This window comes from Notolepis coatsorum (assembly GCF_963971535.1).
Source record: "Notolepis coatsorum genome assembly, chromosome: 1".
Classification (NCBI taxonomy): Eukaryota; Metazoa; Chordata; class Actinopteri; order Aulopiformes; family Paralepididae; genus Notolepis; species Notolepis coatsorum.
Window position 1 is genome coordinate 103,110,487 of NC_140165.1, and position 25,323 is coordinate 103,135,809.

Sequence of the window (25,323 nt, forward strand, 5' to 3'; positions counted from 1 at the left end):
GTCACACAGAATTACAGTGATGGGCAAGCTACTTGGAAAATGTAGCAAGCTACACTATAAGTTACTCTCGATTTAAATATAGCTCAACTACAATGGAAGCTATCCCCAGAGAAATGTAGCAAGCTACACTACAAGAACATGGCAAAAATAGCTAGCTACATCGGCACTATTTTTTTTTTTTTTTTTTTTTTTATATACTTCGTGATCAAGTTTCCACCAAACAAATAGTCAGGGAAAAAAATTCTCAGTTTGATTGTTTATTATAAAACTTGTTTATTATAAAACTGAAACAAGCCCTCGGTCTGGCTTTTTGTGTCAACCTTTTAACATGAACTTGTATTATGTACAAAATCCAGGAAGGCAAGTTTAGCTGGGTGCAGCCTCTACAAAAGAAAAGAAAGCGACCATTTGGTTTTATCAGGTTTTATAGTATAGTTTGTTGATTACTTTTGATGCAGTAATGGTATTTTTCTTTTCTATTCTATCTTTATGTATTATTTATCCCTAAACTCTGCATCTTCTGAAACCTGCCCACTTTATCAACCAAAACACACTACTTCAATATCTGAATTGTAACTGTTTTACTTCATTTTACTAGTATTATGCTACCATGTATATACTACTACCAACTATGCTAATATGTCTATACTACTACAGTATGTACTCAGAGTATAACACTCAAGCTTGACACTGACAAACAATACTACTTATCCTTGGCTGCTAGATATGTACCACTCCTGCTGACTTGTTGTACACAATTTGTAAGTTGCTTTGAATGAAAGTGTCAGCTAAATGACCAAATGTATTTAAATATGTAACTCACAAAACATTCCATGGCCCCAAAATCATGTGGGGACCCCCCCTGGGGGTCCTGTCCCACAGGTTGAGAACCACTGCTTTTCCCTCCTTTTTTTTCTTTTTCTCCACCCCCATAATATTGTTCATTTTCTGCCTACAGTGAAACATCATCATGATAGCAGCTATCTGTTAGTTAAAGCTGTTGACAAAAAGTGTACTGACTTGTGTGCTGTTTGGGAACAGTTGATTTTCATCAGCTCACCTGAATGTGTTCTCAAGTTAGTGCTGGACGTGTTGAGAGCAGCATATGTTTTAGCCGTTTTTTCAGTCAAACTCATAAAGGGAGAGGCATTGTTGTTATTGACATCTTCATCAATGTCATCGAACCCCTCTGCCATTTCGCGCGGACTGGTTCATGTAATCCGTTAAATTGCATTCATTCAGTACGTCTGTGTTTTGATTTTCACATCCTGCTTTGCGGGTTGGAGTCCCGCCCTATCCTGCCTCTGATTGGCCTACCCGTAATGTTTTGGCCTACCATACGCAATCGTGAGTCGTCATACTCATATCTAAACCAACCAACCAATCATAGTGGGTTTTTTACGGGGAGTTTTTTTTTCTCCACAAATCTTCTAGTCTAGACTGTTGCTCCCGACAGTAGCGTGTAGCGTTTCCTCGTCGCTACGTCACTACTTCGTTCTATAAATAGCTCCGCTACAGAGACCGCTACCCTGGTTAAAAAGTAGCAACGCTACCAGCACGCTACTGAGAATTGTAGTTAAGCTATGTAGCGTCGCTACTTTTAGCTAGCTACTGCCAATCACAGCAGATTTACAACATCCCTGTTTGTAGTGAAATGGGAGCTGCTCTGCTCGGGACAGATGTGACGCGAACTACACCGTCATCTCTCCCTCGCTGTAAAAAACCATGTCCGTCTACTTTGCTGCACAATATAACGTGATGCTTTTGGGCTTCAACATCTCACAATGTAGTCATCATTGTTGTATTGTGCCATAATAATAATTAACACACTTTTTTCCTATACTGTATATATTTACCTAGGGTGTTATATAGACTGTTATATAGAGCATATAAACTGAGTATACTAAATTTATATAAACTTAACAGTTATATAGACAGGGTGTTATACAGTGTTATAGACAAATGGTATTGTATACATAGATAGAGGGTGTTGTATAGACAGGGTTTTATATAGAGGGTGTTATATAGACGGTGTTATATAGACAGGGTGTTATATAGACAGTGTTATATAGACAGGGTGTTATATAGACAGTGTTATATAGACAGGGTGTTATATCGACAGTGTTATATACACAGGGTGTTATATCTAGACAGTATTATATACACAGGGTGTTATATAGACTGAGGGTGTTATATAGACAGTGTTATATAGACTATTATATACACAGGGTGTTTATATAGACAGTATTATATAGACGGTGTTATATATAGACAGTGTTATATACACATGGTGTTATATAGACAGTATTATATACACAGGGTGTTTTATAGACAGTATTATATACACAGGGTGTTTTATAGACAGTGTTATATATAGACTTGTTATATCAAATCAAATCAAATTTATTTATAGGGCCCGACAACACACGTTAATGTCCCCATGGGCCATACAGGTCTTCTTTAAACAAGTCAAGAAGAAAACATAACAATAAGTCAAGAACAGAACAAGAACACCATAAGGTCCAAACATTTTTAGATGAATGCAAATAAAAGAAAGAATGCAAGCACTCCCAGACATACCCCACGCGAAGGTAAGGAAAAACTCACTAAAACCTAACGATAGGGAAAAAAGCTCCACGGGCAGTGTTGAGGAGAGAAACCTTAGAAGGGCCATTCAAGGGGGGATCTCCCTTCTTAGATGTTGGTGATAATAGTGTTGCAGACGGACAGTTGGTAAGCATGCACTCATGTGTGTGGTGAAACACAGATGAGTGCATGCAATAGCAACTGTACATTTTGAAAGATTAAAGATGGAGCTAATAGCGATAGCAACTGAACATTTTGAAAGATTAAAGATGGAGTTGATAGCGGATCTATTTGAGGCACAGGGGCGGCGCAAAGAGGGTCACGTCCTCCCCGTCTTAGTCACGGGACATTCAACACTCCGGTCGTTGCTCAGGGACAGCCGGAGACAGGGAGATAGGGGGTGGCGCAGGGAGGGTCGCGAACTCCCCGACATCATCGCGGGACATCCGGCACTCCGGTCACCACTACGAGACCTCCGGAGACAGGGGGGCACGCAGAGGGGGTCGCAATCTCCCGGCCTTCGTCACGGGACGTCCAACACTCCGGTCAACACTCCAGGACAGCAAGTCATAGGGAGACGGGACAGGCGTTAGACAGCTCATGAGATTGTAGTAGGCGGACATAGCAATAGATACAAGTGGTAGGCATATATGTGAATGGAGTAGATATATGAAGTAAGCGTATTATGTGAATAGAATAGAAGTACTTAACCCAGCAATGAAACCGTGTTGACTGTTAATCTGTTAACAGTCTGTTAATACTGTTAATCAGTTGACAGGACCACGGACAGACGGCGGTGAATAACTGATCCAAGGCCTCGGAGGTGCATGTAGAGCAGTCACCACAATCTTGGCCAAGACCCCGAGGCATCCATCACCTTAGTCAGCGCCAGGAGACGGGCACTCAGAGAGAAGGGGGAGGGGGGGGGGGAAAGAGGGGGGGGGGGGAAGAGTTAGAGAGTTCCCATGTTTGTGGTGCTGCAAAGGAGCAGACATGTAGTACCCTGTAGTGCCATGTAGTACCCTGTAGTGCCATGTAGTACCCTATAGTACCCCGTAGTGCCATGTAGTACCCCGTAGTACCCTGTAGTGCCATGTAGTACCCTGTAGTGTCCTATGGTACCATGTAGTGCCATGTAGAGCCATGTAGAGCCATGTAGTACCCTGTAGTGCCATGCAGTACCATGTAGTACTCTGTGGTACCATGTAGTACCCTGTACCCTAACTAAACTACCCTATAGTAAACTACCCAGTGGTACCATGTAGTACCTTGTACCATAACTAAACTACACAGATTAATCTAAAGGTCAGTCCCCGACCAGGTGAGATCAAGGTAGGTTGAAGGAGAGAGAGAAAAGATGAGTCTTAAGCAGGGATTTAAAAGCTTCGACAGAGCAGGCGCCCCTGATGACGGCAGGTAATTTGTTCCACAGGTAGGGAGCGCGGTAGACAAAGGCTCTGTGGCCAGCGGATTTCTTTTTAACCCTAGGGGTCGATAGAAGCCCCGCATTTTGTGAGCGCAGAGCACGAGCGGGCGAGTATCGGGAGATGAGATCGGATAGATAGAGCGGTGCAAGCCCATTTAAAATTTTGTAGGTGAGGAGTAGCACTTTAAAGTCAGAACGGGCTTGGATAGGAAGCCAATGTAGGGCGGACAAAACTGGTGTGATGTGATCAAATTTTCTAGTTCTAGTTAGTATCCGTGCAGCCGCATTTTGCACGAGTTGAAGATTTTTGATGCTTGAATTAGGTAGGCCTGAAAAAAGTGCATTACAGTAGTCCAGACGTGATGAGACAAAAGCATGAATCAGGGTTTCAGCATCAGCCAGAGTTAAAATGGGGCGTATTTTTGCGATATTACGAAGATGGAAGAATGCAATTTTGGTGAAATTTTTTATATGTGCATTAAATGAGAGGGAGGAATCAAAAATGACTCAGAGGTTTTTTATGGTGGAGCTCTGGGATACATGACAGGTATCAAAGTTGAGGGAGATGTCCTGAATATATAGACAGTGTTGTGTAGACTGAGGGTGTTGTTCCAACACTGTACTGTATCTGCTTGTCTCCAGAGTTCATGCGGAGCTCCTGTGTGGAGGCCGGCCTCATCCCCCCTCTAGTGCAGCTGCTGAGCGCCTCAGACCAGGAGCTGCTGCTGCAGACCGGCCGCGCCCTGGGGAACATCTGCTACGACAGCCGTAAGTAGCAAACACTACCCCCCCCCCCGTAGGGAGCCCTCAAACCCCACTTGGGGCCCCGTCCTCATTTCATAGCCTGGACCTGTGGTTCTCAAAGTGGGGTCCGGTGACCCCCAGGGGTCCCTGAAGCGATTCCAGGGGGTCAACTTTGCTATTATGTGTCTATTCACAATGACGACATGTACTGACTGTTCTGATCAGAGGTTTCCGTCTCTCCTCGATGATCTCCCCACCTACAGTGGGCTATCGACGGTAATAGAATTCGGTACAAAAATAAATGTATCGTTCTCCCAGCGGTTTCCGTGGTTTTCATTTTGGGGATCCTTCGAATGAAAAGGTTTGGAAACCCCTGGCCTGCAGATGAAGGTAGGAATATGTTTGGTAACACTTTATAAGAGGGGGGGGGGGGGGTACAGCCCTGTCTCATGCCTCATAAAGAGGAGGAAGAGGAGGGATACGGCCCTGTCTCATGCCTCATAAAGAGGAGGAGGAGGAGGGGTACAGCCTATAACATGCTCCTCCTGTCAGCCAAGTCTGTGTATAGTGGGAGGGAGGGGTTTTCCCTGATGGCCTAGAGCTTAGCAAGGTTCCTCCTCTCCGCCACCCTCGCTAGAGTCCAGCTCCACCCCAACCACGCTACTGGCCTTCTTGACCATTTTATCCAGCCTGTTTGTGTACCCTGATCTCAGTCGGCTGCACCAGCAGGTCTGTTATATATATCCGTTCAGTCTGTTTTTGTATAAGTGAAAGTTCTTAAGATAGAGAGAAAGTAGATTTTCCAATTGCCTCTCTGCTGTTTAGTTCAGCACTGTGGGCAGCGCCAAGCAAGCCACAGCGCTGCTGTCCCAGCTGAAACGTATAAAAGGGAACCTGTGTTGAAAAACCATTGTGCCCCCCCGAGAACATTTTATGCCCCCCCACTAATTTGTTTCTGCAGCCTGGTCTGGACACATGCCTGGTGGAGTAACTGTCTTTTTATTGTGAATTGTATCTCGTCATATAGACAAGCAGGTTTTTTCTTCTTATATATATTTCTAAAAAACATTATGATATTTACATTTAGTCTTTGTAGTAGGGGGCACATGCGTGCAACGACCAGGTAGGGGAGGGGGGAATTGGCATAACGACTAAATTGGGATGGGAGGAAAAACACAGAAAAATCAGGAGGAGAAAAAGAGGATACAAAAAATAATAATAATTAAAAATAAACCATACAAATAATTTTTTTAATACTAATAAAAATATCGATAATTATCGATATCGAACGATGTGAATATTTTTTGTGATTACATTTCTGGCCATATCGCCCAGCCCGAATGCCTCATAGGAGGAGGAGGGGTACAGCCCGACGTATGCCTCATAAAGAGGAGGAGGGGTACAGCCCTGTCTCAAGTCAAGAGTTTTATTTGTCACGGCATACAAGTATACAATGAAATGCGGGGGGTCTCATGCCTCATAAAGAGGAAGAGGGGTACAGCCTTGTCACATGCCTCATAAAGAGGAGGAGGAGGGGTACAGCCTTTTTTCGCCTCATAAAGAGGAGGAGGAGGGGTACAGCCTTGTCTCGCCTCATAAAGAGGAGGAGGAGGGGTACAACCCTGTCTCATGCCTCATAAAGAGGAGGGGTACAGCCCTGTCGCATGCCTCATGGCTCTTCTGTGATTACAGTAGGTCATGGTTTCTTTTTCTCTCATCATGGGATCCTGACTCGACAAACATTACACATAACAGACATTAGTACTGTTAAGGTTAGGGTTAAATGTAGAATCTGTAATGAAGAGCCCCGCTTGGTATTGCACTTTCTTTGTTTTTGTTTTGGTCAGACATATGGTTAGGAATTTAGTAACTTATTGTAAGTTCTCCAGACCTCTCTTGCTAGAGCCTGCACATGTGTGGCCAACACATTCACATACTAAACTATTTCACATAATACACATACAAACATAAAAGCTACACAAGGGAGAGAGTAAAAGAGAGGCATGCAGCCCATACCAGCAATATCCATAACAGTCATACCAGCAATATCCATAACACAGACATACCAGCAATATCCATAACACAGTCATACCAGCAATATCCATAACAGTCATACCAGCAATATCCATAACACAGACATACCAGCAATATCCATAACACAGTCATACCAGCAATATCCATAACACAGCCATACCAGCAATATCCATAACAGTCATACCAGCAATATCCATAACACAGCAATATCCATAACACAGCCATAACGGCAATAGCCATAACACAGCCATACCAGCAATATCTATAACACAGCCATACCAGCAATATCCATAACAGAGCCATACCAGCAATATCCATAACACAGCAATATCCATAACAGAGCCATACCAGCAATATCCATTCCATAATTGATTCACACCACCAAATAAGCAAATAGCACATTTATACTGGTGATCACACAGCCCATGCCACAGTAATTATGAATAAGCCATGTTTCAGTCAGATTAAATTAGTTTTAGTCAATAAATGGCTAGAAGAATGTACCACCCATACGTTATGTTGTGTGAATGCTTGAGCCAACTATTACATCGGTAGCTCTTATTGGGTTATTTGTAGGGGTGGGGAAAAAATGTATACGTGGTAGTATCGCGATACTTTGCGTGGCGATACTGTATCGATACAGGGACGCCAAGTATCGATATTTAATTCATTAAAAAAATTAAAAATAAAGTTTTTGTTTTTTTTGTATAAGGAAGTTGCATTGTTAATTTCAATACCTGTAATAGTACAGTAGTCCACACACATGTGCATTCAGTTAAGTCGGAATATGACTGTAATACAAACGGTTCAGTTTGTCAGGTACATGCAACACAGATTACAGTGTTGACATCTGTCTGCTTGAGAAAATATGATTGAAGTGAGATGAACAGACTGAACTTTATTTTATTAGATAAAACATGTTGACAAAACATGTTTGCAGTTGAAAAAAGGTAATAAATCGCAATATTAATATCGCAATACTCAGCATATCGCAATATATTTAGTATCTCAATACTATCGTATCGTGACTCAAGTATCGTGATAGTATCGTATCGTGAGGCCTCTGGTGATTCCCACCCCTAGTTGTTTGGATTAAGAATGTATTTAGCCCATAAGAAAGACAACATAATCTGTACCGGTAGCTCATGTTAACACTTTCAGTGCCACCAGGTGGCGCCAGAGTTAGCGCTTGAATGCCACCATCCACTTTAATGTTAACGTTAATATCGCCTAATCTATGTTTTAAATTATGGCTATGTGTCTAATCTGCCCGTCGCTTATCAAAGAATCATTTTCCAGTCAGTGCTGTCAAGGCAGATTGGTTTTTTATCGCTTCATTTCCGTTTGAGAGCATTTTGAAAAGCACCCGTTTTGAGGTAAAAAACAGCCCATTCTGGGCCATTCTGTGATAATCGTCTTTTACTGGAATATTCCAGAACGTTGATATTTGTCGGCCTATTTATGAATCGTTTTCAAATAAACGCTAGATTATCAATATTATACGTACACGCACGTACATTCGAGGCGCGCGCTGATAATAGCTGCTTTCATTTCCTCGTCGATTTTACAGTGAAACCGATAGAGGACATTTCACAAAACAGCTTATATCTTCATCAAAATGAGTCTGATTATGCTAACACTGATAACATAGATTCCTTACCTGACATCAGATGGTATCCAACTGGTATATTCCAATTCCTGATCACCATTCGGAAAAAATCGATAAGTGTATAGATCTAACGTGATACAGTAGAATTCATGATCCGCGGCGCTCAGAGGATCCATAATGAACTGTGGTAACCCCGGCTGCATCAGTGGACTGGAAAATGTGGAGTACAGGATTTTTTTCCCCATCCATTTTCATTGAGTCCATTCCAAAATCCCTTATGTCATCTGGGAGACGATAGGGGGCGCTTTTTTCCACATCTGATCGCCGGCGGCTCTCGGGTAGACTAGGGTAGGCTTGCGTGATGCAATATGATTTCAGATCGCTAAAAAAAAAAAAAAAAATCCGAGAAATCTCATGAGTGGCTTTCAACGTAATATTAATCATTCCGAGAAAACTCGTGAGTGGCATAGAAAGTGTTAATATTTTTCTTTTTTTTAAAGTATCTTTCATAAACAAAGGTTTGGAGACCCCAGCTCTACAGTAATGAGACCACTTGATTATCTGAAGATCGGCATGTCCACAAAAGGGCTACATCTAGTGATGCACCGATGTGAAAATTGTGGCAGATACCGATAACCGATATTAATATTGCTGTTCTGGCCGATACCGATATTTACCGATGTCGATATCTCTGTATAGAAAACACTTTTTTATGATAATCAAATAAAGAGCTATTTTCCAAAACGCATTTTTTTCTTACTTTTGTAACTTATTTTCAGAAATGACTGATATTTTGAAACTATTTAAGACCAAAACATGAAGAAGAAAAAAAAAGATACAAAAAAATAAATAAATAAATGTTTTTTTTATATCGGCCCTATCTTGATATCGGACCGATATCGATGTGTAAAAAAATTACCATCGGCCGATATATCGTGCATCACTAGCTACATCTGTAGTATCCCTAACTGATGTAGAGAAGAGAGTAGCGTTGAGGTGTAGGAGAGTATCTTAACCACCAGGCTACATACACATTAATCACAGCTGTCTGATCAGCCGCATAGTTTGTGTTCTCGTTGAAAAAGGCTCCTTATCTGTGGCATTTGATAGGGTTGGACATTTGTTTGAGTTGTGGAGATCTCTGGGAATTTAAAAGGCAGATTGTGGAGCACCTGCTGGGAGAGGTTTGGGCAGCAGTTGCTCTCGTCCTTTAAAGAGACATACACTCTGTAACATAAAAACAAAGAAGGAGCTTCCACTGCTGGTTCCGTTTCCATATTGTAAGTCATTGTGTTTATCAAAGAAGCGTGTGCTCAAGGAGTGTTTGTGTCAGGCCCGCCTCTCATTTTGAGTGAAGTATCTCTAAACCAATCGGTTTGCTGTAACTGGAACAAGGTATCGTTGGTGGTATCGTGCCTGTTTTTGGTATTGATCGATTTTAAGCCATCAAAAGGGTCGGAAATGTTTGATTCTCACAACATGGGCTCGACCTTTCCTCTAGTTTATTCTATTTGGTAGGCAATAGTTTAAAAAAAGCTTTTCTTCTTCTCTTTGTAGAGAACTCTTGATGAGGTTCGAGAGTGCATGCGCAACGACCAGGAAGGGCATTGGGAATTGGCATAACGACTAACATTGGGAGGGGAGAAAAACGGAAAAAGAAGGGGGGAAAAGATAAAAAAAAAAAAAAAAGTCTGGACGAAGCATTCTTGATGCAGTTAAGAAAATTAAAGGGATTTGCAAATATACTGGCCTTGCAAAAATCCCACTGGAGATTGCTTTTATCATTGAGTGCTTTTCTAAGGATCCCTCTGCCTGCTCTCACTCTCTCTCCCCCTGCCTCTCTAGTTATTTTGTTCTCTCACTCTTTCTTCAGTTCTTTCTTTCTTCAGTTATTTCGTTCAATCTCTCTACTTCTCTTTTGTTCTCTCACTCTGTCTCCCTTTATTCAGTTCTCTCTCTCGCTTGTTTCTATCTCTCTGTCTCTCTCTCTCTCATCCCCCCCCACACATTTCTTTGGCTGCTCTGCGGTGCAGACCTGCTAAGGAATCAGGCAAGCGTCCCAGACTTGCTATGGGGTCAGGGATGGTGCCTGGAGACTTGAGAGAAAAATCCACCCTAAAACAGAATTCATAGTGTCAGTCAATATCTATAAACACAAGACAACTGTGTCTCCCTTGATCAGAGCATCAAGACTGGAATCTGTGACGTCACCAAGAGACACGTTTTGGACTTGGTCCTCAATGAATTAGTGACTTTAGTGACAGACCATACCTACTGTAGTCTCAATTCCCCCTGAATAATCCCCATACTTCCAATCCCCCATAATCAATTCCTTTGTGTCACCACCCTTTGTGTCACCACCCTTTGTGTCACCACCCTTTGTCTCTCACTTCCAACACCTAAACCATCTCCCTTCTGGCCCCTTCCTTTGTGTCTCAACCTCCTGCGTCTCTACATTTCGTAGCTCCAGTTCTGCAGACCCCTCTCTGATTGGTTGAACTCCATTTCTGCAGACCCTTCTCTGATTGGTTGAGCGAAGCCCCTCTCTGATTGGTTTAGCTCGTCACGCGGTAAAAGGCGGATGTAATGTTATCAGCTCAAGAAGATAAAAAGAAATGTACTACCAGATTCGCATATAACGTTATTTCGCGTGACTTCGCGGTTTATTCATAACGTTATGCACATTTCACAACACAGCCAGCTGTCAGAAACTGTACATTGTAACGTTATAGGTTTATTCACATAACGTTATTCACAACACAGCCAGCTGTACTGTACATTGTAACGTTATAGGTTTATTCACATAACGTTATTTCACGTGACGCGTTCAAATTGTTTACACTCCCCACTTACTGTACAATGTAACATTTAGGCAGAGGTTACACCTTTCGTATCATCTTCGTATTGTTTTCTTATGCGTATCGCCGCGACGTCGTGCGCCTGAGTCACACTTTCGTTTTTTTTCCGTTTTTGTCAGCCGAGCACACTGATGTAGTACACTGCCAAAGCAGTAGGTGGCAGTAGGTGGCAAACATGAAGGCAATTTCAACCAATCAGAACGAATGTGCCAATACACTTCCTGGTGGAAGCATAGATATCTATATATATCTATGGGTGGAAGCTCCAGCAAAGAAAATGTCAATAAGGCAGGCGCCTATGCCGCGCCACCATCTTGCTTGCTCACTCAATGCAGCAATTCTTTTTTCAGCAAAGCCTAATAAAAGTGCAATAAACAAAACGGATACATTCACTGTGTGTTCTGCCTGTCATTTGTTGATGAAACAAAACTAACATCAACACAAGTGACCACCAAGAGCGGATAGTTTAGTCTAAAAAACGATCGGTAGCATTGTTAGCTGCATGCTAACGTCAATGGAGTATGCCATTATAACAATATAGCATTGTGGCTAGAAGCTAACGTTAGCTCACGCTACTTAGCCAGCACGAAACTGATGATATCGCGAGCTATCAGTAGTTAGATAACATTAGAGACAACGCTGTGTGTATTAAACAAAGGTGAATAGATGACTGGGCCATTTTGTTTAATGCTTGTTAAGTTGAAAGAGGAACTCTGAGCTAACAGGGTCTGAATCCTGATAGCTCACGTTAGCCAGCTGCTCATGCAATCGGTAATGCTAGCAGAATGAATGGATGTAAACTTTATTTAACATATTGCATATGGGTACAATACAATACGGCTCAATACAAACAATTGTTAAGGGAATGCAGACTGTTGTAGCTTGGACTGGGGTCCTTATAACAATAACTTGACAACACATGGTAGCTGAAGCTATTTGGGACACGGAGCTCTGCCTCTGTCCCAAACACACACACTGTTGTCACCGGAAAGGCACGCAGATGGTATCTACTGCGCATGGGCGTTTTCGCAACAACTGCTCCGTGCTAACTACACGCTGTTGTCGACTCGTTTTTTTTGCGTATCTCCAAACGCAAACACAATTTTGCGTTTCAGCCGTATCCACAAAAAAACGCCAAAAAACGCATTTCTGTGTAGATAGGACATGAAACGTCGTCAAAAACGTATAAAAAAACACCAGGAATACACTAGTCTAACCATAGCCTCAGTTAATGCTTTAGACAGTTACAATGTAACATTTAGATTAACACAGTTAATGCCTAACTGTACTGTCTATCTGTATGTCATATATGTTACGATGAATTGAAAATGGGGGACCCTGATGTAAACAAGACAAAAGTCTTTCTCTGGGGTCTGCATTATTGCACAATGTCATTCTATTGACAGGACCTAAATAACTTATGTACATATACCGATATGCCCTACTCTGTTTACTTGTTTTATTGCACAATGTCGTTCTATTGACAGGACCTAAATAACTTATGTACATATACCGATATGCTCTACTCTGTTTACTTGTTTTATTGCACAATGTCGTTCTATTGGATTCTATTATATGTTATTACTATTGTATTATGCACATCGTTGCGGGCAAGACCACCCGCATTTCATTGTAAACTTGTATGCAAATAAACAACTTGTGACAAATAAAACTCTTGACTTGATTTGACCACCAGCCTCTCTCTCTTAAGGCATTAACTGGGTTAATTAATCTAAATGTTATATTGTAACTGTCTAGTTAGGCATTAACTGTGTTAATCTAAATGTTATATTGTAACTGTCTAGTTATTGATTGATTGATTGAAAACTTTATTAACAGATTGCAGAATGGGTACAGTACAGCTCAATACATACAATTGTTAAGGGGATGCAGACCCCAGAGAAAGACTTTCGTCTTGTTTACATCAGGGTCCCCCATTTTCAATTAATCGTAACATATGACATACAGATAGACAGTACAGTTAGGCATTAACTGTGTTAATCTAAATGTTACATTGTAACTGTCTAAAGCATTAACTGTGTTAATCTAAATGTTACATTGTAACTGTCTAAAGCATTAACTGGGTTAATCTAAATGTTACATTGTACAGTAAGTGGGGAGTGTAAACAAGTTGAACGCGGCACGTGAAATAACGTTATGTGAATAAACCTATAACGTTACAATGTACAGTACAGCTGGCTGTGTTGTGAATAACATTATGTGAATAAACCTATAACGTTACAATGTACAGTTTCTGACAGCTGGCTGTGTTGTGAAATGTGCATAACGTTATGAATAAACCGCGAAGTCACGTGAAATAACGTTATACGCGAATCTGGTAGTACATTTCTTTTTATCTTCTTGAGCTGATAACATTACATCCGCCTTTTACCGCGTGACGAGCTAAATCAATCAGAGAGGGGCTTCGCTCAACCAATCAGAGAGGGGTCTGCAGAAATGGAGTTCAACCAATCAGAGAGGGGTCTGCAGAACTGGAGCTACGAAATGTAGAGACGCCAACCTCCCACCCCCTTCCGATTCAGCCCCTCCCCTTGAAGCACCCACCCCCACCCCCAATGTCTCATCCTATCTAATCACATCCTCCTTCCCACCTGGTCACATGGCCCCACCCCTTCCTGTCAGGTATAAATATCTATGTATTCTGTGATTCTAGGCACTCATCACATGTACCTATATCCTAACTAAATCACCATGGTCAATGGAGCAGCTCCACGGTTGGTCTCTTGACGAAACGCCTAGGATCAGATATCGAGGACCGGTTCCAAATTTACAAGAATCACGTATTCAGTAAGAAATGCGGGTTTCAAATCACCTTGAGAGTGAACCACATTACGCATCTTGGTAAATGGGACTGCATTTCATCCTTATGCCTCTCATTCACCCATTCACTCACATTCACTCACGACGGCGGAGGCAACCATGCAAGATGCCAACCTGCTCCTCGGGAGCAGTTAGGGGTTAAGTGTCTTGCTTGAGGACACTTCGACATGCTGCCGGGAGGAGCCGGAATCAAACTGGGAACCTTCAGATTACCAGACCACCGCTCCATACCTCCTGAGCCACTGTTGCCGCTCCTCTTGCCAAGTTGTAAAATGTGCCCCGTTGCCGGGACCTAGCGCCACGTTACACGCATGCGTCGGCAGGACATGGGAGCAGAGACTTTTCGTGTCCTTACTGGACCATTGCTGATAACAGCAAACGTAAGTTTTGCCAAGCTTCACCAATTTTCTTTATTATACAGCAAAAAGTGTATTTTAACTAGTCGTTATGCCAATTCCCTTCCTGGTCATTGTGCGCATTGCCCCACTGTCGGCCTGGGGAGGGTGTAGAACTACCACACGCCTCCTCCGATACATGTGGAGTTGCCAGCCGCTTCTTTTCCCCTGACAGCGAGGCGTTTCACTGGGGGAACGTAACGCGTGCATAGGTTCACGCCATTTCCCCCAGATCCCCTCCCTGCTGAACAGGCGCCCCGACCGACCAGTATGAGTCGCAGTTTACAACGACCAGGAAACATACCCCACCGGCTTCCCACCCGCTAACACTACCAATTGTATTAGTAGGGACGGCTGACCAAACTGGGGGTACCACTGACAGCTGGATTCTATCCCAGAGTCTCTGCGGTGGTAGGCAAGTGCTTAGTCCACTGCGCTAACCAGCTGCACACAAATATTTTATTTTTTGCATAGGAGGAACAGCACCTCTCATACCATAAAGCACCTCCCATACCATAAAGCACCTCCCATATCATAAAGCACCTCCCATACCATAAAGCACCTCCCAGGCTCCCATACCATAAAGCATTTGCTTCAACGCTAATTTTCTATGTGTCACAATCTCCCAGGCGTAGCGCCAGATACAGTTGACATTAATCTTTTTATATTGCAACTACCAGCAAATGAAGAATAATCCTAAATGCAAGTTCACAGAGCAGCACCCTTCTACCTCCAGTTCATCCCCAGATGCCCCCCCATTAATGAAAACTCCGTCCATCTCATCCGTGAAGGGGAAGATGAGCACAGATGAGAGTGGATGAAGAGCCGGGCTTACATCGCGCAACAGCTGTCTCCTTCTTTACGTACTAGGATCATTATTACACAATTATCCACAGCAATATTCATCAATTAAATAAGCCTTCTTTGATATTTTCCTGCGTAATGCATCAGAAACCAATGACGATAACTATGAGCTACAGAAAATCGAGAGCAAAAGATTCACAATGTACTGATTATAGCCTAAATAGAAGAAAGAATAAAAGGTAGACTGTTCTTTGTTTTTTTTTATTTAAAATGTTCTCCCACACCAGAGATATTTGATTCGGAACCAAGCAGAATCGTAACGCTAACCAGAATTGTCAAAAATCCAATCCAAACCATACCTAATCCTCAGTCGTGTCTCTCTGTTGTTCAGCTTAAGGCAAGCCTTGTTCATATTCGCAAATTGAAACTAGGGCTGTATAAATAATAATATAGAAATAACGTGAATTATGTTTTTAGGGTGGATTCTTTTCTCTTTTTTTTTAAGCGTGAGCCAGGCATGCAGAGTGGGATGACTCATCGAATGCTTCTTTTGTCAGCTACCTTCCATAACCCCGTCACCCCCCACCCCCACCCTGTTGCCCTACTGTCGGCCCCCATATATGTTCTCATGGGAGTGTTTCTGAACGCCGTTTCAGGGTTGTTTTTATTTCCCAACTGTTAGGTCGGATGTTGTCGGATCTCTTGGCATTCAGTGGAAGACTCCAAACAGAATGACCCTCCCCCAAAAAAAACGTTTGTTTCATGCAAGACCTTAAAACGCTGTCCTGGATCTAGGGTTTGGTACCGTTCACATTTGAACCGATACCGGTACCAGTTCCTGGAATTCGGTATCGGTACCCAGCGGTACCTTTTTTTTGGTACTTACCGTACTTTTCGGACTATAAGCCGCACCTTTTTTCCCCATTTTTCGACCCTGCGGCTTATATAACGGTGCGGCTTATATGTGACTCGACGTGACCAAACCCGAAAATGTAAAAATCGAAATATTGCTTTTTTGACTGCATTGACATTTTATTTATCTGTTCCCTTATTTGCTAAACTTAATACAACTTGTAAATGAGGTAATTCTTGTTATTTGTCCGACAGTATTGTGTCCCAATGCTAATTACATATGGTAATTAAACATTAAAACACCTGCGGCTTATAGTCCAGTGCGGCTTATATATGTACACATCATTCAATTTAGCTGCTGCGGCTTATATTCAGGTGCGGCTTATAGTGCGAAAAGTACGTAACTCTTTCTGTAATAACAAATTCTTTAATTTCAGTTTTTTTTTCTCAAATTATTAATTTCAACATTGTTATTTATTTAGAACATTTTATTTATTGTTGTAACACACCACACAAAATAAATCGCATGATCATGTGTTATGTTTTTAAATGTTTATCAACATTATCTCGCCATCCAAAGACCCAAGGGATGGGACAGTAATGTATATCTTTTTTGGAAAAGGCTCCCTCTTGTCTAGTAATATTACACTCTTATACTAAATATGTAAAGGTACCGCAATTTGGTACCGATTGATCTAGTGTGAATCAGTACTTGGTAGTACCGATGTAATTCGGTCGGTACCATTAAAAGTACCGAGTTCGGTACCCAACCTGAATCACGTTGCAATGTAATGCTCGCAATTTGTAACCCTCTTATTTTCCTCCATCCACAGTTCCGCAGCGCACCATCACACACATCTTCGACAGGTCCTTGTGTCCAGTGCACAGGGATAGCACAACAAACACTAGACAGTAGAAGATGTTCCGCTATTACACTCCATATATATATATTTACTGCACTAATGTATGTAGTATTGGCTGTGTGTCCTAGTATGTTTGCAGAAGTAAAGTTTACAGGATATTAGGCCTGTTATAGGCTAGATCTGGTCATTACAGTACGGCGGATGGGAATGACGGCTTTTTATCAAGGTAGTTGGCAGTAGGTTTTTGAGTTTCTATTGCCCAAGGCTGCTTCAGGCCTGCAGCATGGAATAAGCATGAGATGACCACTGCCTGCGAAGGCCAAGCCACGTCGAAACCGATCTGCCACAGGTCTATTTATTTCATGGTGGCACAATTACATTCATTCTTTTTTAAATTTAATTAATTTATTTATTTTTATTGTTTTACCTACCTGAGTTGTGGCTTTCATAATTTTCTAGTCTGCTACATCCAACTACCTCAACCCCTTTTGTTTGAGCCGTCTTTCTCTTTTTCTACCTCCCATTGTTCTTATCCTTATGATGAAGATGATGATTATTATTTGTGATTATTATTAATTACTGTGACCCTTTTTGATATCTTATTTGATATTGATTTAAAAGTGCTATAGATAACATTCACCCACTAGATGTCGTACTAGAGCATCATCGTGTTATTTATTTAATCGGGTGCATTCCACGTGGGGGAAATGGGAAGTAGGGAGGGGATACATGCAACATGTAAACGACAACATTCAATTTGGACCCGCCACATTTTTTTATTATAAATTCACTAATCAATAATTTTTCTGGGGGAAAAGCAATACTTTTATTCCCCATATTTCTAAAAATCTCTGTGAATGTATTCTTTTTAAATTTTTTAGATGATTATTCAACACACAAATGTTATCTATTGCACCTTTAACATTTGTGTTTTTTTTTTTTCTATTTCTTTCAGGATGTGGTTGTTGTGTGTGTGTGACTTATTTTGTTTATGGTTTGATTTTGTTTTGCAGATCAGGGCAGGAGTGCCGTTGACCAGGCGGGAGGGGCACAGATAGTTGCTGCACACATTAAGGCCCTCTCCCAAAATACACATCCGGCCAATCAGAAGCTCTTGACTGTGTTTTGTGGCATGCTGATGAACTATTGCAATGATAATGGTAATGACCCCCCGTGAAGAAGAAATGTTAACTAAACAAAACACGATAGTTCTAATGGCACAAGAAAACAAAACTTGTCTTCACCTTACTCAATGGTCAATTGTAAATAACTTTGGAATAATTGCAATTATTATTAATACCATGGCGATACATGATTTAAAAAGAAAAAAAGAGAGTATTATTATTATTATTATTCTAGATCCTCTTAAACTGCTTGTATCCACTGTTAGATTATTCAAAATAGTTTTTATAAAAAAAAATAATAATAATAATTTCATTCCTATCAAGCCTATTAAACTGTATTTATCCACAGTGATTAGAGTGATGGTGGTGGGCTGTACAGCAGCATATCTTGCGTTGGGGTCTGTCTAGTTGTGTTGTATTCTATCTTGCTTTCATCTTCCTGCTTGGCCTTTGGAGTTCTCTCCGTCGTTTGTTGTCGTTTGCAAAGAAGCGGCTCTTACACACTGGATAACACGGAGACTCAGTAGGTCGAACGGCCATCATTTGCGTTCTTCAGTCCTCTCTTTGCTTTTCATACATGAATGGCCTTCCCCTAGCCGTGAACGAAACGCAACGCAACACACTTTGAGTTAAACACTTTTATTTTGAACGGCAACTCGATGAACACGACATTTCATTTTGATGTATTTGCGCTGGGGTGATGCACTTGGGCAACCGGTTTGTCTACCGCTGGATGATACTAGTTGAAATACGTGTCAAAGGTTTCTCCCGGTTACTTCTCACACATGTCGCCGAGCTGCGAACAGTCGCTCACCAATTAATGTGGGTTTATTGAACGTTTCTGAGTTTGTCCACCTGTGAGGACATGGGGCACTGAATCCTTACTGTATTCAATAGACCTGTTCGCTGTTTACAAACATACCGTGTTTCAGCCAATCAGCAATACCAACTGAGTCACATGACTAAGTTGCCCCCTACCTGCACGAGCTGCTGCGCTAAAAACGTATGACGGGGCTCTATGGAGAAACCATGACACTCCCCTGACTAAAAGTAGTTTCAAACGAAAACGGCTGGATGTCATTTTGCCAAATCAGCATGGCTGTGAGTGTGAGTCTTTCACCTTTTACATGTATAGCTTTGGTATGGATTGATTGTTTTGATCGCTAGCATGGCTAACAAATGCAAATATATTGTAGTCTGCCCCGTTGTTCTGACCAGGATTATGTTCCTTTTGCCTCCTTGATGCACACGATCGCGGAGTCTGACGTATACAGCGAACGGGTAATCTATCTTGCGAGAATTGGTGGGAGAAAGGTTGGGACAAAACAAAGAGTTCAGATCTGAATGCCCCTCACAAGGCGAAATAAATAAATACAACATTTACAATTATTACTTTTTAATTAACAATACCTGTAATTGGCCATTCAGATTAATTTTCCATTTTAATGTTATCGTGATCATTGCTCTTTGTGCAACCCTGCCATGTATTGGGGATTAATTGTATTGTTGGTCCTGTATCTTGGCATGTGGCAGGTGGCGCTCATTTAGCAAAGTATTTACCGACATTCCACATTTATCCACCGGTCTCTCATTTCTCAAGGTTTTTCTCTAGGTTTCTACCCTTAGTTCATGGGTGGACTAATTGCTTTCCCAGATGCAGCAGGTCAGCACAAAATGACGTGAGACGGGACTTCCTGTTTAGTTGGGTTTATATGCTGTTATTTTGAAGGAAAACAGGAAGTCACTAAACAATTTGTCCACCCACTGCACTGTCTTAATTATACCCCCCCTCCCCCTCCTTCATTCTGTCACATGCTTCCTCAATTCCCTGACATCAGTTCATCCGCTTTGGTTTCTGAATATCAAATAAATCTAAAAGCTTCTTTCCTTCTTCTCCAGGCACTTCTAGTTGCTCTACCTCTTCCTGTGGCGACCAAGGAAACACATCTACACATTTCCATCTTTTTTTAATTTATTTTCTGGTCCTTGTTTTATCTACAAATCAGTGGTCTAATTTCTCATGTGGGGAAAGTGTAGATTTGTCTCCTGGGTTCCTACCTACAACCCATCTTCCTCGTTCTCTTTATTTAATATTGCAATATTTAGTATTGTACTCTACACCAGGGTTGGGGTTCTCGGGTTCTCATTTTATACAGTCAATTTATTTTATTTGTCAGTCGACTTAAATCGTCAAGAATAAATACTTAACCATTGTTGATGGTATTTATTCTGATTATTTCTTCTTTGAATAATTGGAACAAGGTCTGACATCAACCCTGTTTTCTTACGTTCTCTTGTCGTGCCCATGTTGATGACAGATTTTGTTTTGTGTGCAGGCCGACCATGTTTGCATACACACGTAGATGCTTATAGTACGCACGGGTAGCTAAGCAGATGTCCGTGTACACGGAGCTTAGCTGTCGTCCCGCCCCCTCCCTTCTTAGTTTCTACACCAACAAATACCATAATATTGTGTTTAGCCAATTTGCTCAAGTCTTAATAGTTTGTGTTACCGAGCCCCTTGCTTTACCAGCTTAGAGAGTGGAACAGAGCTCACTGTAACATTATAGTGTCACCGTGGTTACGGACTGGGGAAGGTTGCAGTGCCTTCAGTAGACTCAAGTATATGTGTATATATGTAAGTAGACTCAAGTCGGGAGCTGTGATCAAAAGCTCATGCTGACTGGTGAAATGGAACAATATTAAATATCTTAACACTGATCCATACATTCCATTAGGGCTGCCCAATGTGACCAAAATATCACTATTTGTCTTAGTGTTCATGGTGTACCAGTATTTGATGGTATAGTTTTCCAGTACAAATTAATATATGATATTTATTTATGTCTTTGTCTTATACAACAATTGTCGATTTGCATATTCATGATCGACGCATCGTATTCTTAATTGTATGTGCACAATGTGTAATCTAACTAATGCGCAGTGAATCACGTTAAAAATATAAATAACTTCTCTTAAACCACTATTTGTGATTCTGCTTAGAGCCAGGACTCGACAGTCACAGTGCGCTCCAGCTGGAAGGGAGGGGCTGAGCCCGATACCCTCACCTTAAATTTTAGAAGCTACAGTATGACATCTAGCTCTTCAGCCCTGCGTTCTACAACCTGTGACGACTCCTCTTGTGAATCGCGATGTTTCTATGTAAACTCCGTGAGCAACGGGTCCAATAAATGTGTCTTAACATGCTTTACATCCTCGCCATTCCTGTATGCCCGTCGCGGTAAAAACCTTAACCAATGGATTAGGCTAATTAGCTTTAACAATGCTGATTCCTGAGCCTATTTTATTCAAAAGGAAGATATTGATTGAAATATGTATATAGCCTATATAAAAAATACATTTTAATCATATATCCTGTGCTGGCACAAGCACTACCATAGCGTGGAGTGGAGAGATACACAATACATATAATAATTCATGGAAATATACTAAAAAGCCATTTAAAATTTTTGGCCAGTAAAATATCTCTGGCTGGTCGTTTTGATTTTTTTTTATCTAAATCTAAAAAGGATGAGGATACGCGTTAAACATTTTGAAATATTCAATTGCAAATAGAATCAATTGTTGATTTTTCTGGTAAATTAATCGTTTAGATTAATTGACTAATGATCGATAAAATAATCAACAGATTAATCGATAACAAAATAATCGTTAGTGACAGCCCTATCAAGGATGAGGATACTCGTTAAACATTTTGAAATATTCAATTGCAAATGGAATCAATTGTTGATTTTTCTGGTAAATTAATCGTTTAGATTAATTGACTAATGATCGATAAAATAATCAACAGATTAATCGATAACAAAATAATCGTTAGTGACAGCCCTATCCATTATACAAAATATTTGCTGTAGTAAATGACAGCAACTCCTTATATAGTGATCTCGGTTTGAAATAGAATCGTATGTTTTCACATACCGTAATTCCTCTAATAGTAACCCCGGCTTGTATTTGTTTCAACCGTAGCTGATACCAGGCTTGTATTAGGAGGAGGCATGTATAAGAGGGAGGCCTATATTTCTAATTTTCAAACAGATCATAATGAATAAATCAACATTTTGTGTCATTTTGAACCCAGTAAAATGTACTGGGTTCATTTATTGAAACCAAGTACTGTATGAAATACGGTAGTAAACAGTGCAATTTTACAGGTGGTCAAAAAAAGTAAAATAAAGTAAAATAGTGCAATCACAATACTGGTATAATAATAATAATAATAATAATAATAATAATAATAATAATAATAATAATAATAATAATAATAATAATAATAATAATAATAATAATAATAATAATAATAATAATAATAATAATAACTTCGTTTTATACAATTCTGAGGTAGGCTTACTCTCTTGGTAAACATTAACACCATACCATTATATGGTATTTACTGCACAGCCAGGCCAGCATATAACAACAATAACAAAATATATTGCCTATGGTAAATCCGTTGAGGGAAATACCGCAATTCCTCTAATATACATGAAACCCGGCTTGTATTAGGAGGCCGGCTTATAATTGCTTAGCTCAACAGCGCAACCGGTCATTAATAGAGACCCGGTTTTTAATTGAATACCGGTTACTATTAGAGGAATTACGGTAGTTGGATGAGGTTAGTTGAAGCCACTTATATACAAACTTGGTATTTACTACTATAGTTTCAGATGTACTACATTTGACGATTTATATACATTTTCTAGATACCTTGCGGACGTGAGAAACCAAAGTAATAGGTCTGCTTTTAAATTAGCGATATGTGCTTTCAGTCACAACTTCATGATGCTTTTTTCTTAGATCTCTCCTTAACATTGAAGACAGGAGTTTAAATAGCTCTCTCTCTCACTCTTTCTCTCCCCCCTCTTCCCCTCTCTCTCTGTATTTTCTACAGATTCCTTGCAGGCCCAGTTGATCAATATGGGTGTGATCCCGACCCTGGTGAATCTTCTGGGTGTCCATGGTCACAACACGGCCCTGACGGAGATGTGCCTCATCGCTTTCGGGAATTTAGCTGAGCTTGGTGGGTACATCCGGATTGCACATGCGTCATTTGCCCAATTTAACAATACTGGACAGGAATCTTTCTTGGTATAGATAGATAGATAAATAGAACGATACATTCGATTAGATTTTCAAATGTATTGTCATTATACAGCACAAGTACAGTACAATGAAAAGTTTGGCATCCAACCACAGTGCAAATGTAACAGTAAAGTGCAATAGTAATGTATGATGTACAGGCGATTAAACTCTGGGTGTAAAATATATAAATGAGTACTACTGGGTGTAATGCTAATCAGATGTATGTACAGAGTTGTAATGCCAATATGTACAGTGATACAGGTATAAAGATTGCAGTGTAACTAGTAAGTGTATGTAAGGGTAGGTAGGTAGGTTTACTTTATTTGTTCAAGGGGGACAGTGTACATTAATAAAACATTTTACAAATGTAAATGCACCCAATTTTAGCCAAAAGGCTAATTTCCATTGGTAGTCCCCCTGCCAGAAGGTACAGGCTAAAATCCTGTGTACAAAAAGGGTTAGCAATAAAAACAGAATAAAATCAAGATAAATATATTAGAATAAAAACACAACAAAAGCACATGGACATAGTAGGGATACAGGTCACAATACAGTCATGGACACAAGGACAGAGCACATCATGACATATTAAGAGACCCAGACATAGACAGACGCACCATATCCATATCCACACACACATATCCACATACAGACACCTCAGTGTTGACAGTTCTGGTTATCAATGAGCCATTCCCTAACCCTGCACTTGAATGAATGGTATGATGTGGACTCTCTAATTGTTTGAGGAATTGAGTTCCATTGGTGGGATGCTCTGTATGAGAAGACGGCCTGGCCAAATACACTTTTTTTGAAAGGGATTGTACAGTCCCCCCTTGCCGCACCTCTAGTGTTCCTGGTTGAGGCAGACTTGAGGTTGATGAAACCGGACAAAGGAGGAGGAGCCAATCCACACTTTATTTTAAAAACTAGACAGACGTTTTGATATAGGGTCAGGTTTTCCCAACTGAGTAGATTATATTTTTTTAGAATGTGACAATGATGGTACCTGAATGGTTTCTTGTCTAGAATTTTTATTGCTTGTTTGTAAAGTGATTGAAGTGGTTTCAGAATGGTGGAATGTGAATTGGACCAGGTTATCAAACAGTATGTGATGTGGGAAAGAACCATTGAATGAAAATATAGCTTTGCTGCCTCTGTTGAAAGGAAATTTCTTATGTACCTGAAGTTTGATAGGCTGAACTTTACCTTATTGCAGACTTTTTTTATGTGATTTTTGAAGCTAAGGTTTGGGTCTATGTGTAATCCTAAATACTTATATTCTGATACTACCTGTAATTTCTGACCGGAGATGAAGATATCCTGCTCTGCAACTTCTCTGTGGCCCTTGGAGAAGAACATACAGACAGGTGTTCTTAAGCCAGGATGTGACATTCACCATGACATTAGACAATTTTGTTGCAACCTCTCACTGTATCATCAGCACATTGGCCACACACAGAAGGCAAATCGTTAATGTACATGCTGAACAGGATTGGACCCAAGACAGAGCCCTGCGGGACACCAGTTGACATACAGATGGCAGTAGATTTATGATTTTCAATTTTGACAAGTTGGGAACGGAATGAGAGGTATGATTTGAAGAGGTTGAGGAACTCTATGGAGATAGATATGTACAGATATTATAATAAAACACAAGATACTTGTGCCCTAACAAGGATAAACGCTAAATGATAAACGCCCATTGGCCATCACAGCCCAGCGTACAGATAGATGGGCAGCAAGAGCCAGCAGCAAAAGCAGCAAGAGCATATCACCAGGGTTATCAAGTGGGCACCCCCCTTCACTGGTGTTTCGTCAAGTTAGGCCCACGACACATCTGGAGGGCTCAGCCTGTTAGTTCCAGCGTCCCAGAACCACCCCATCCATGCTAGCTCCCACTTTTTTTGCAAGCTTCACACATGAATCCCCAACTCTCCCAATAATGAAAAAGTTGATTGTGCCATAAATTCTCAACATCCTACTTCTACTGGACAAACCCTAGCTTTCCATCCTCGCTGTTCAGTTTCTGCTGCCAAGTCTGCATATCATAGTGTAACAGAGCCTAGGGTGTAGGCAATGGAGTCAAA

The 25,323-nt window shown here is 40.9% G+C and overlaps 1 protein-coding gene across 2 annotated transcripts in view; it reads left to right on the forward strand.

Moving 5' to 3' along the window:
• Positions 1-25,323, forward strand: part of rap1gds1 (RAP1, GTP-GDP dissociation stimulator 1) — a 97,011-nt gene that overhangs the window by 24,042 nt on the left and 47,646 nt on the right. The window contains exons 4-6 of one of the 2 annotated variants that reach the window (XM_084328690.1): positions 4,655-4,780; positions 18,026-18,172; positions 23,046-23,174. In XM_084328690.1, coding sequence (XP_084184816.1) covers positions 4,655-4,780; positions 18,026-18,172; positions 23,046-23,174 — 402 coding nt within the window. The remainder of the gene's footprint in view (positions 1-4,654; positions 4,781-18,025; positions 18,173-23,045; positions 23,175-25,323) is intronic. The other variant, XM_084328691.1, reaches the window with a different exon arrangement.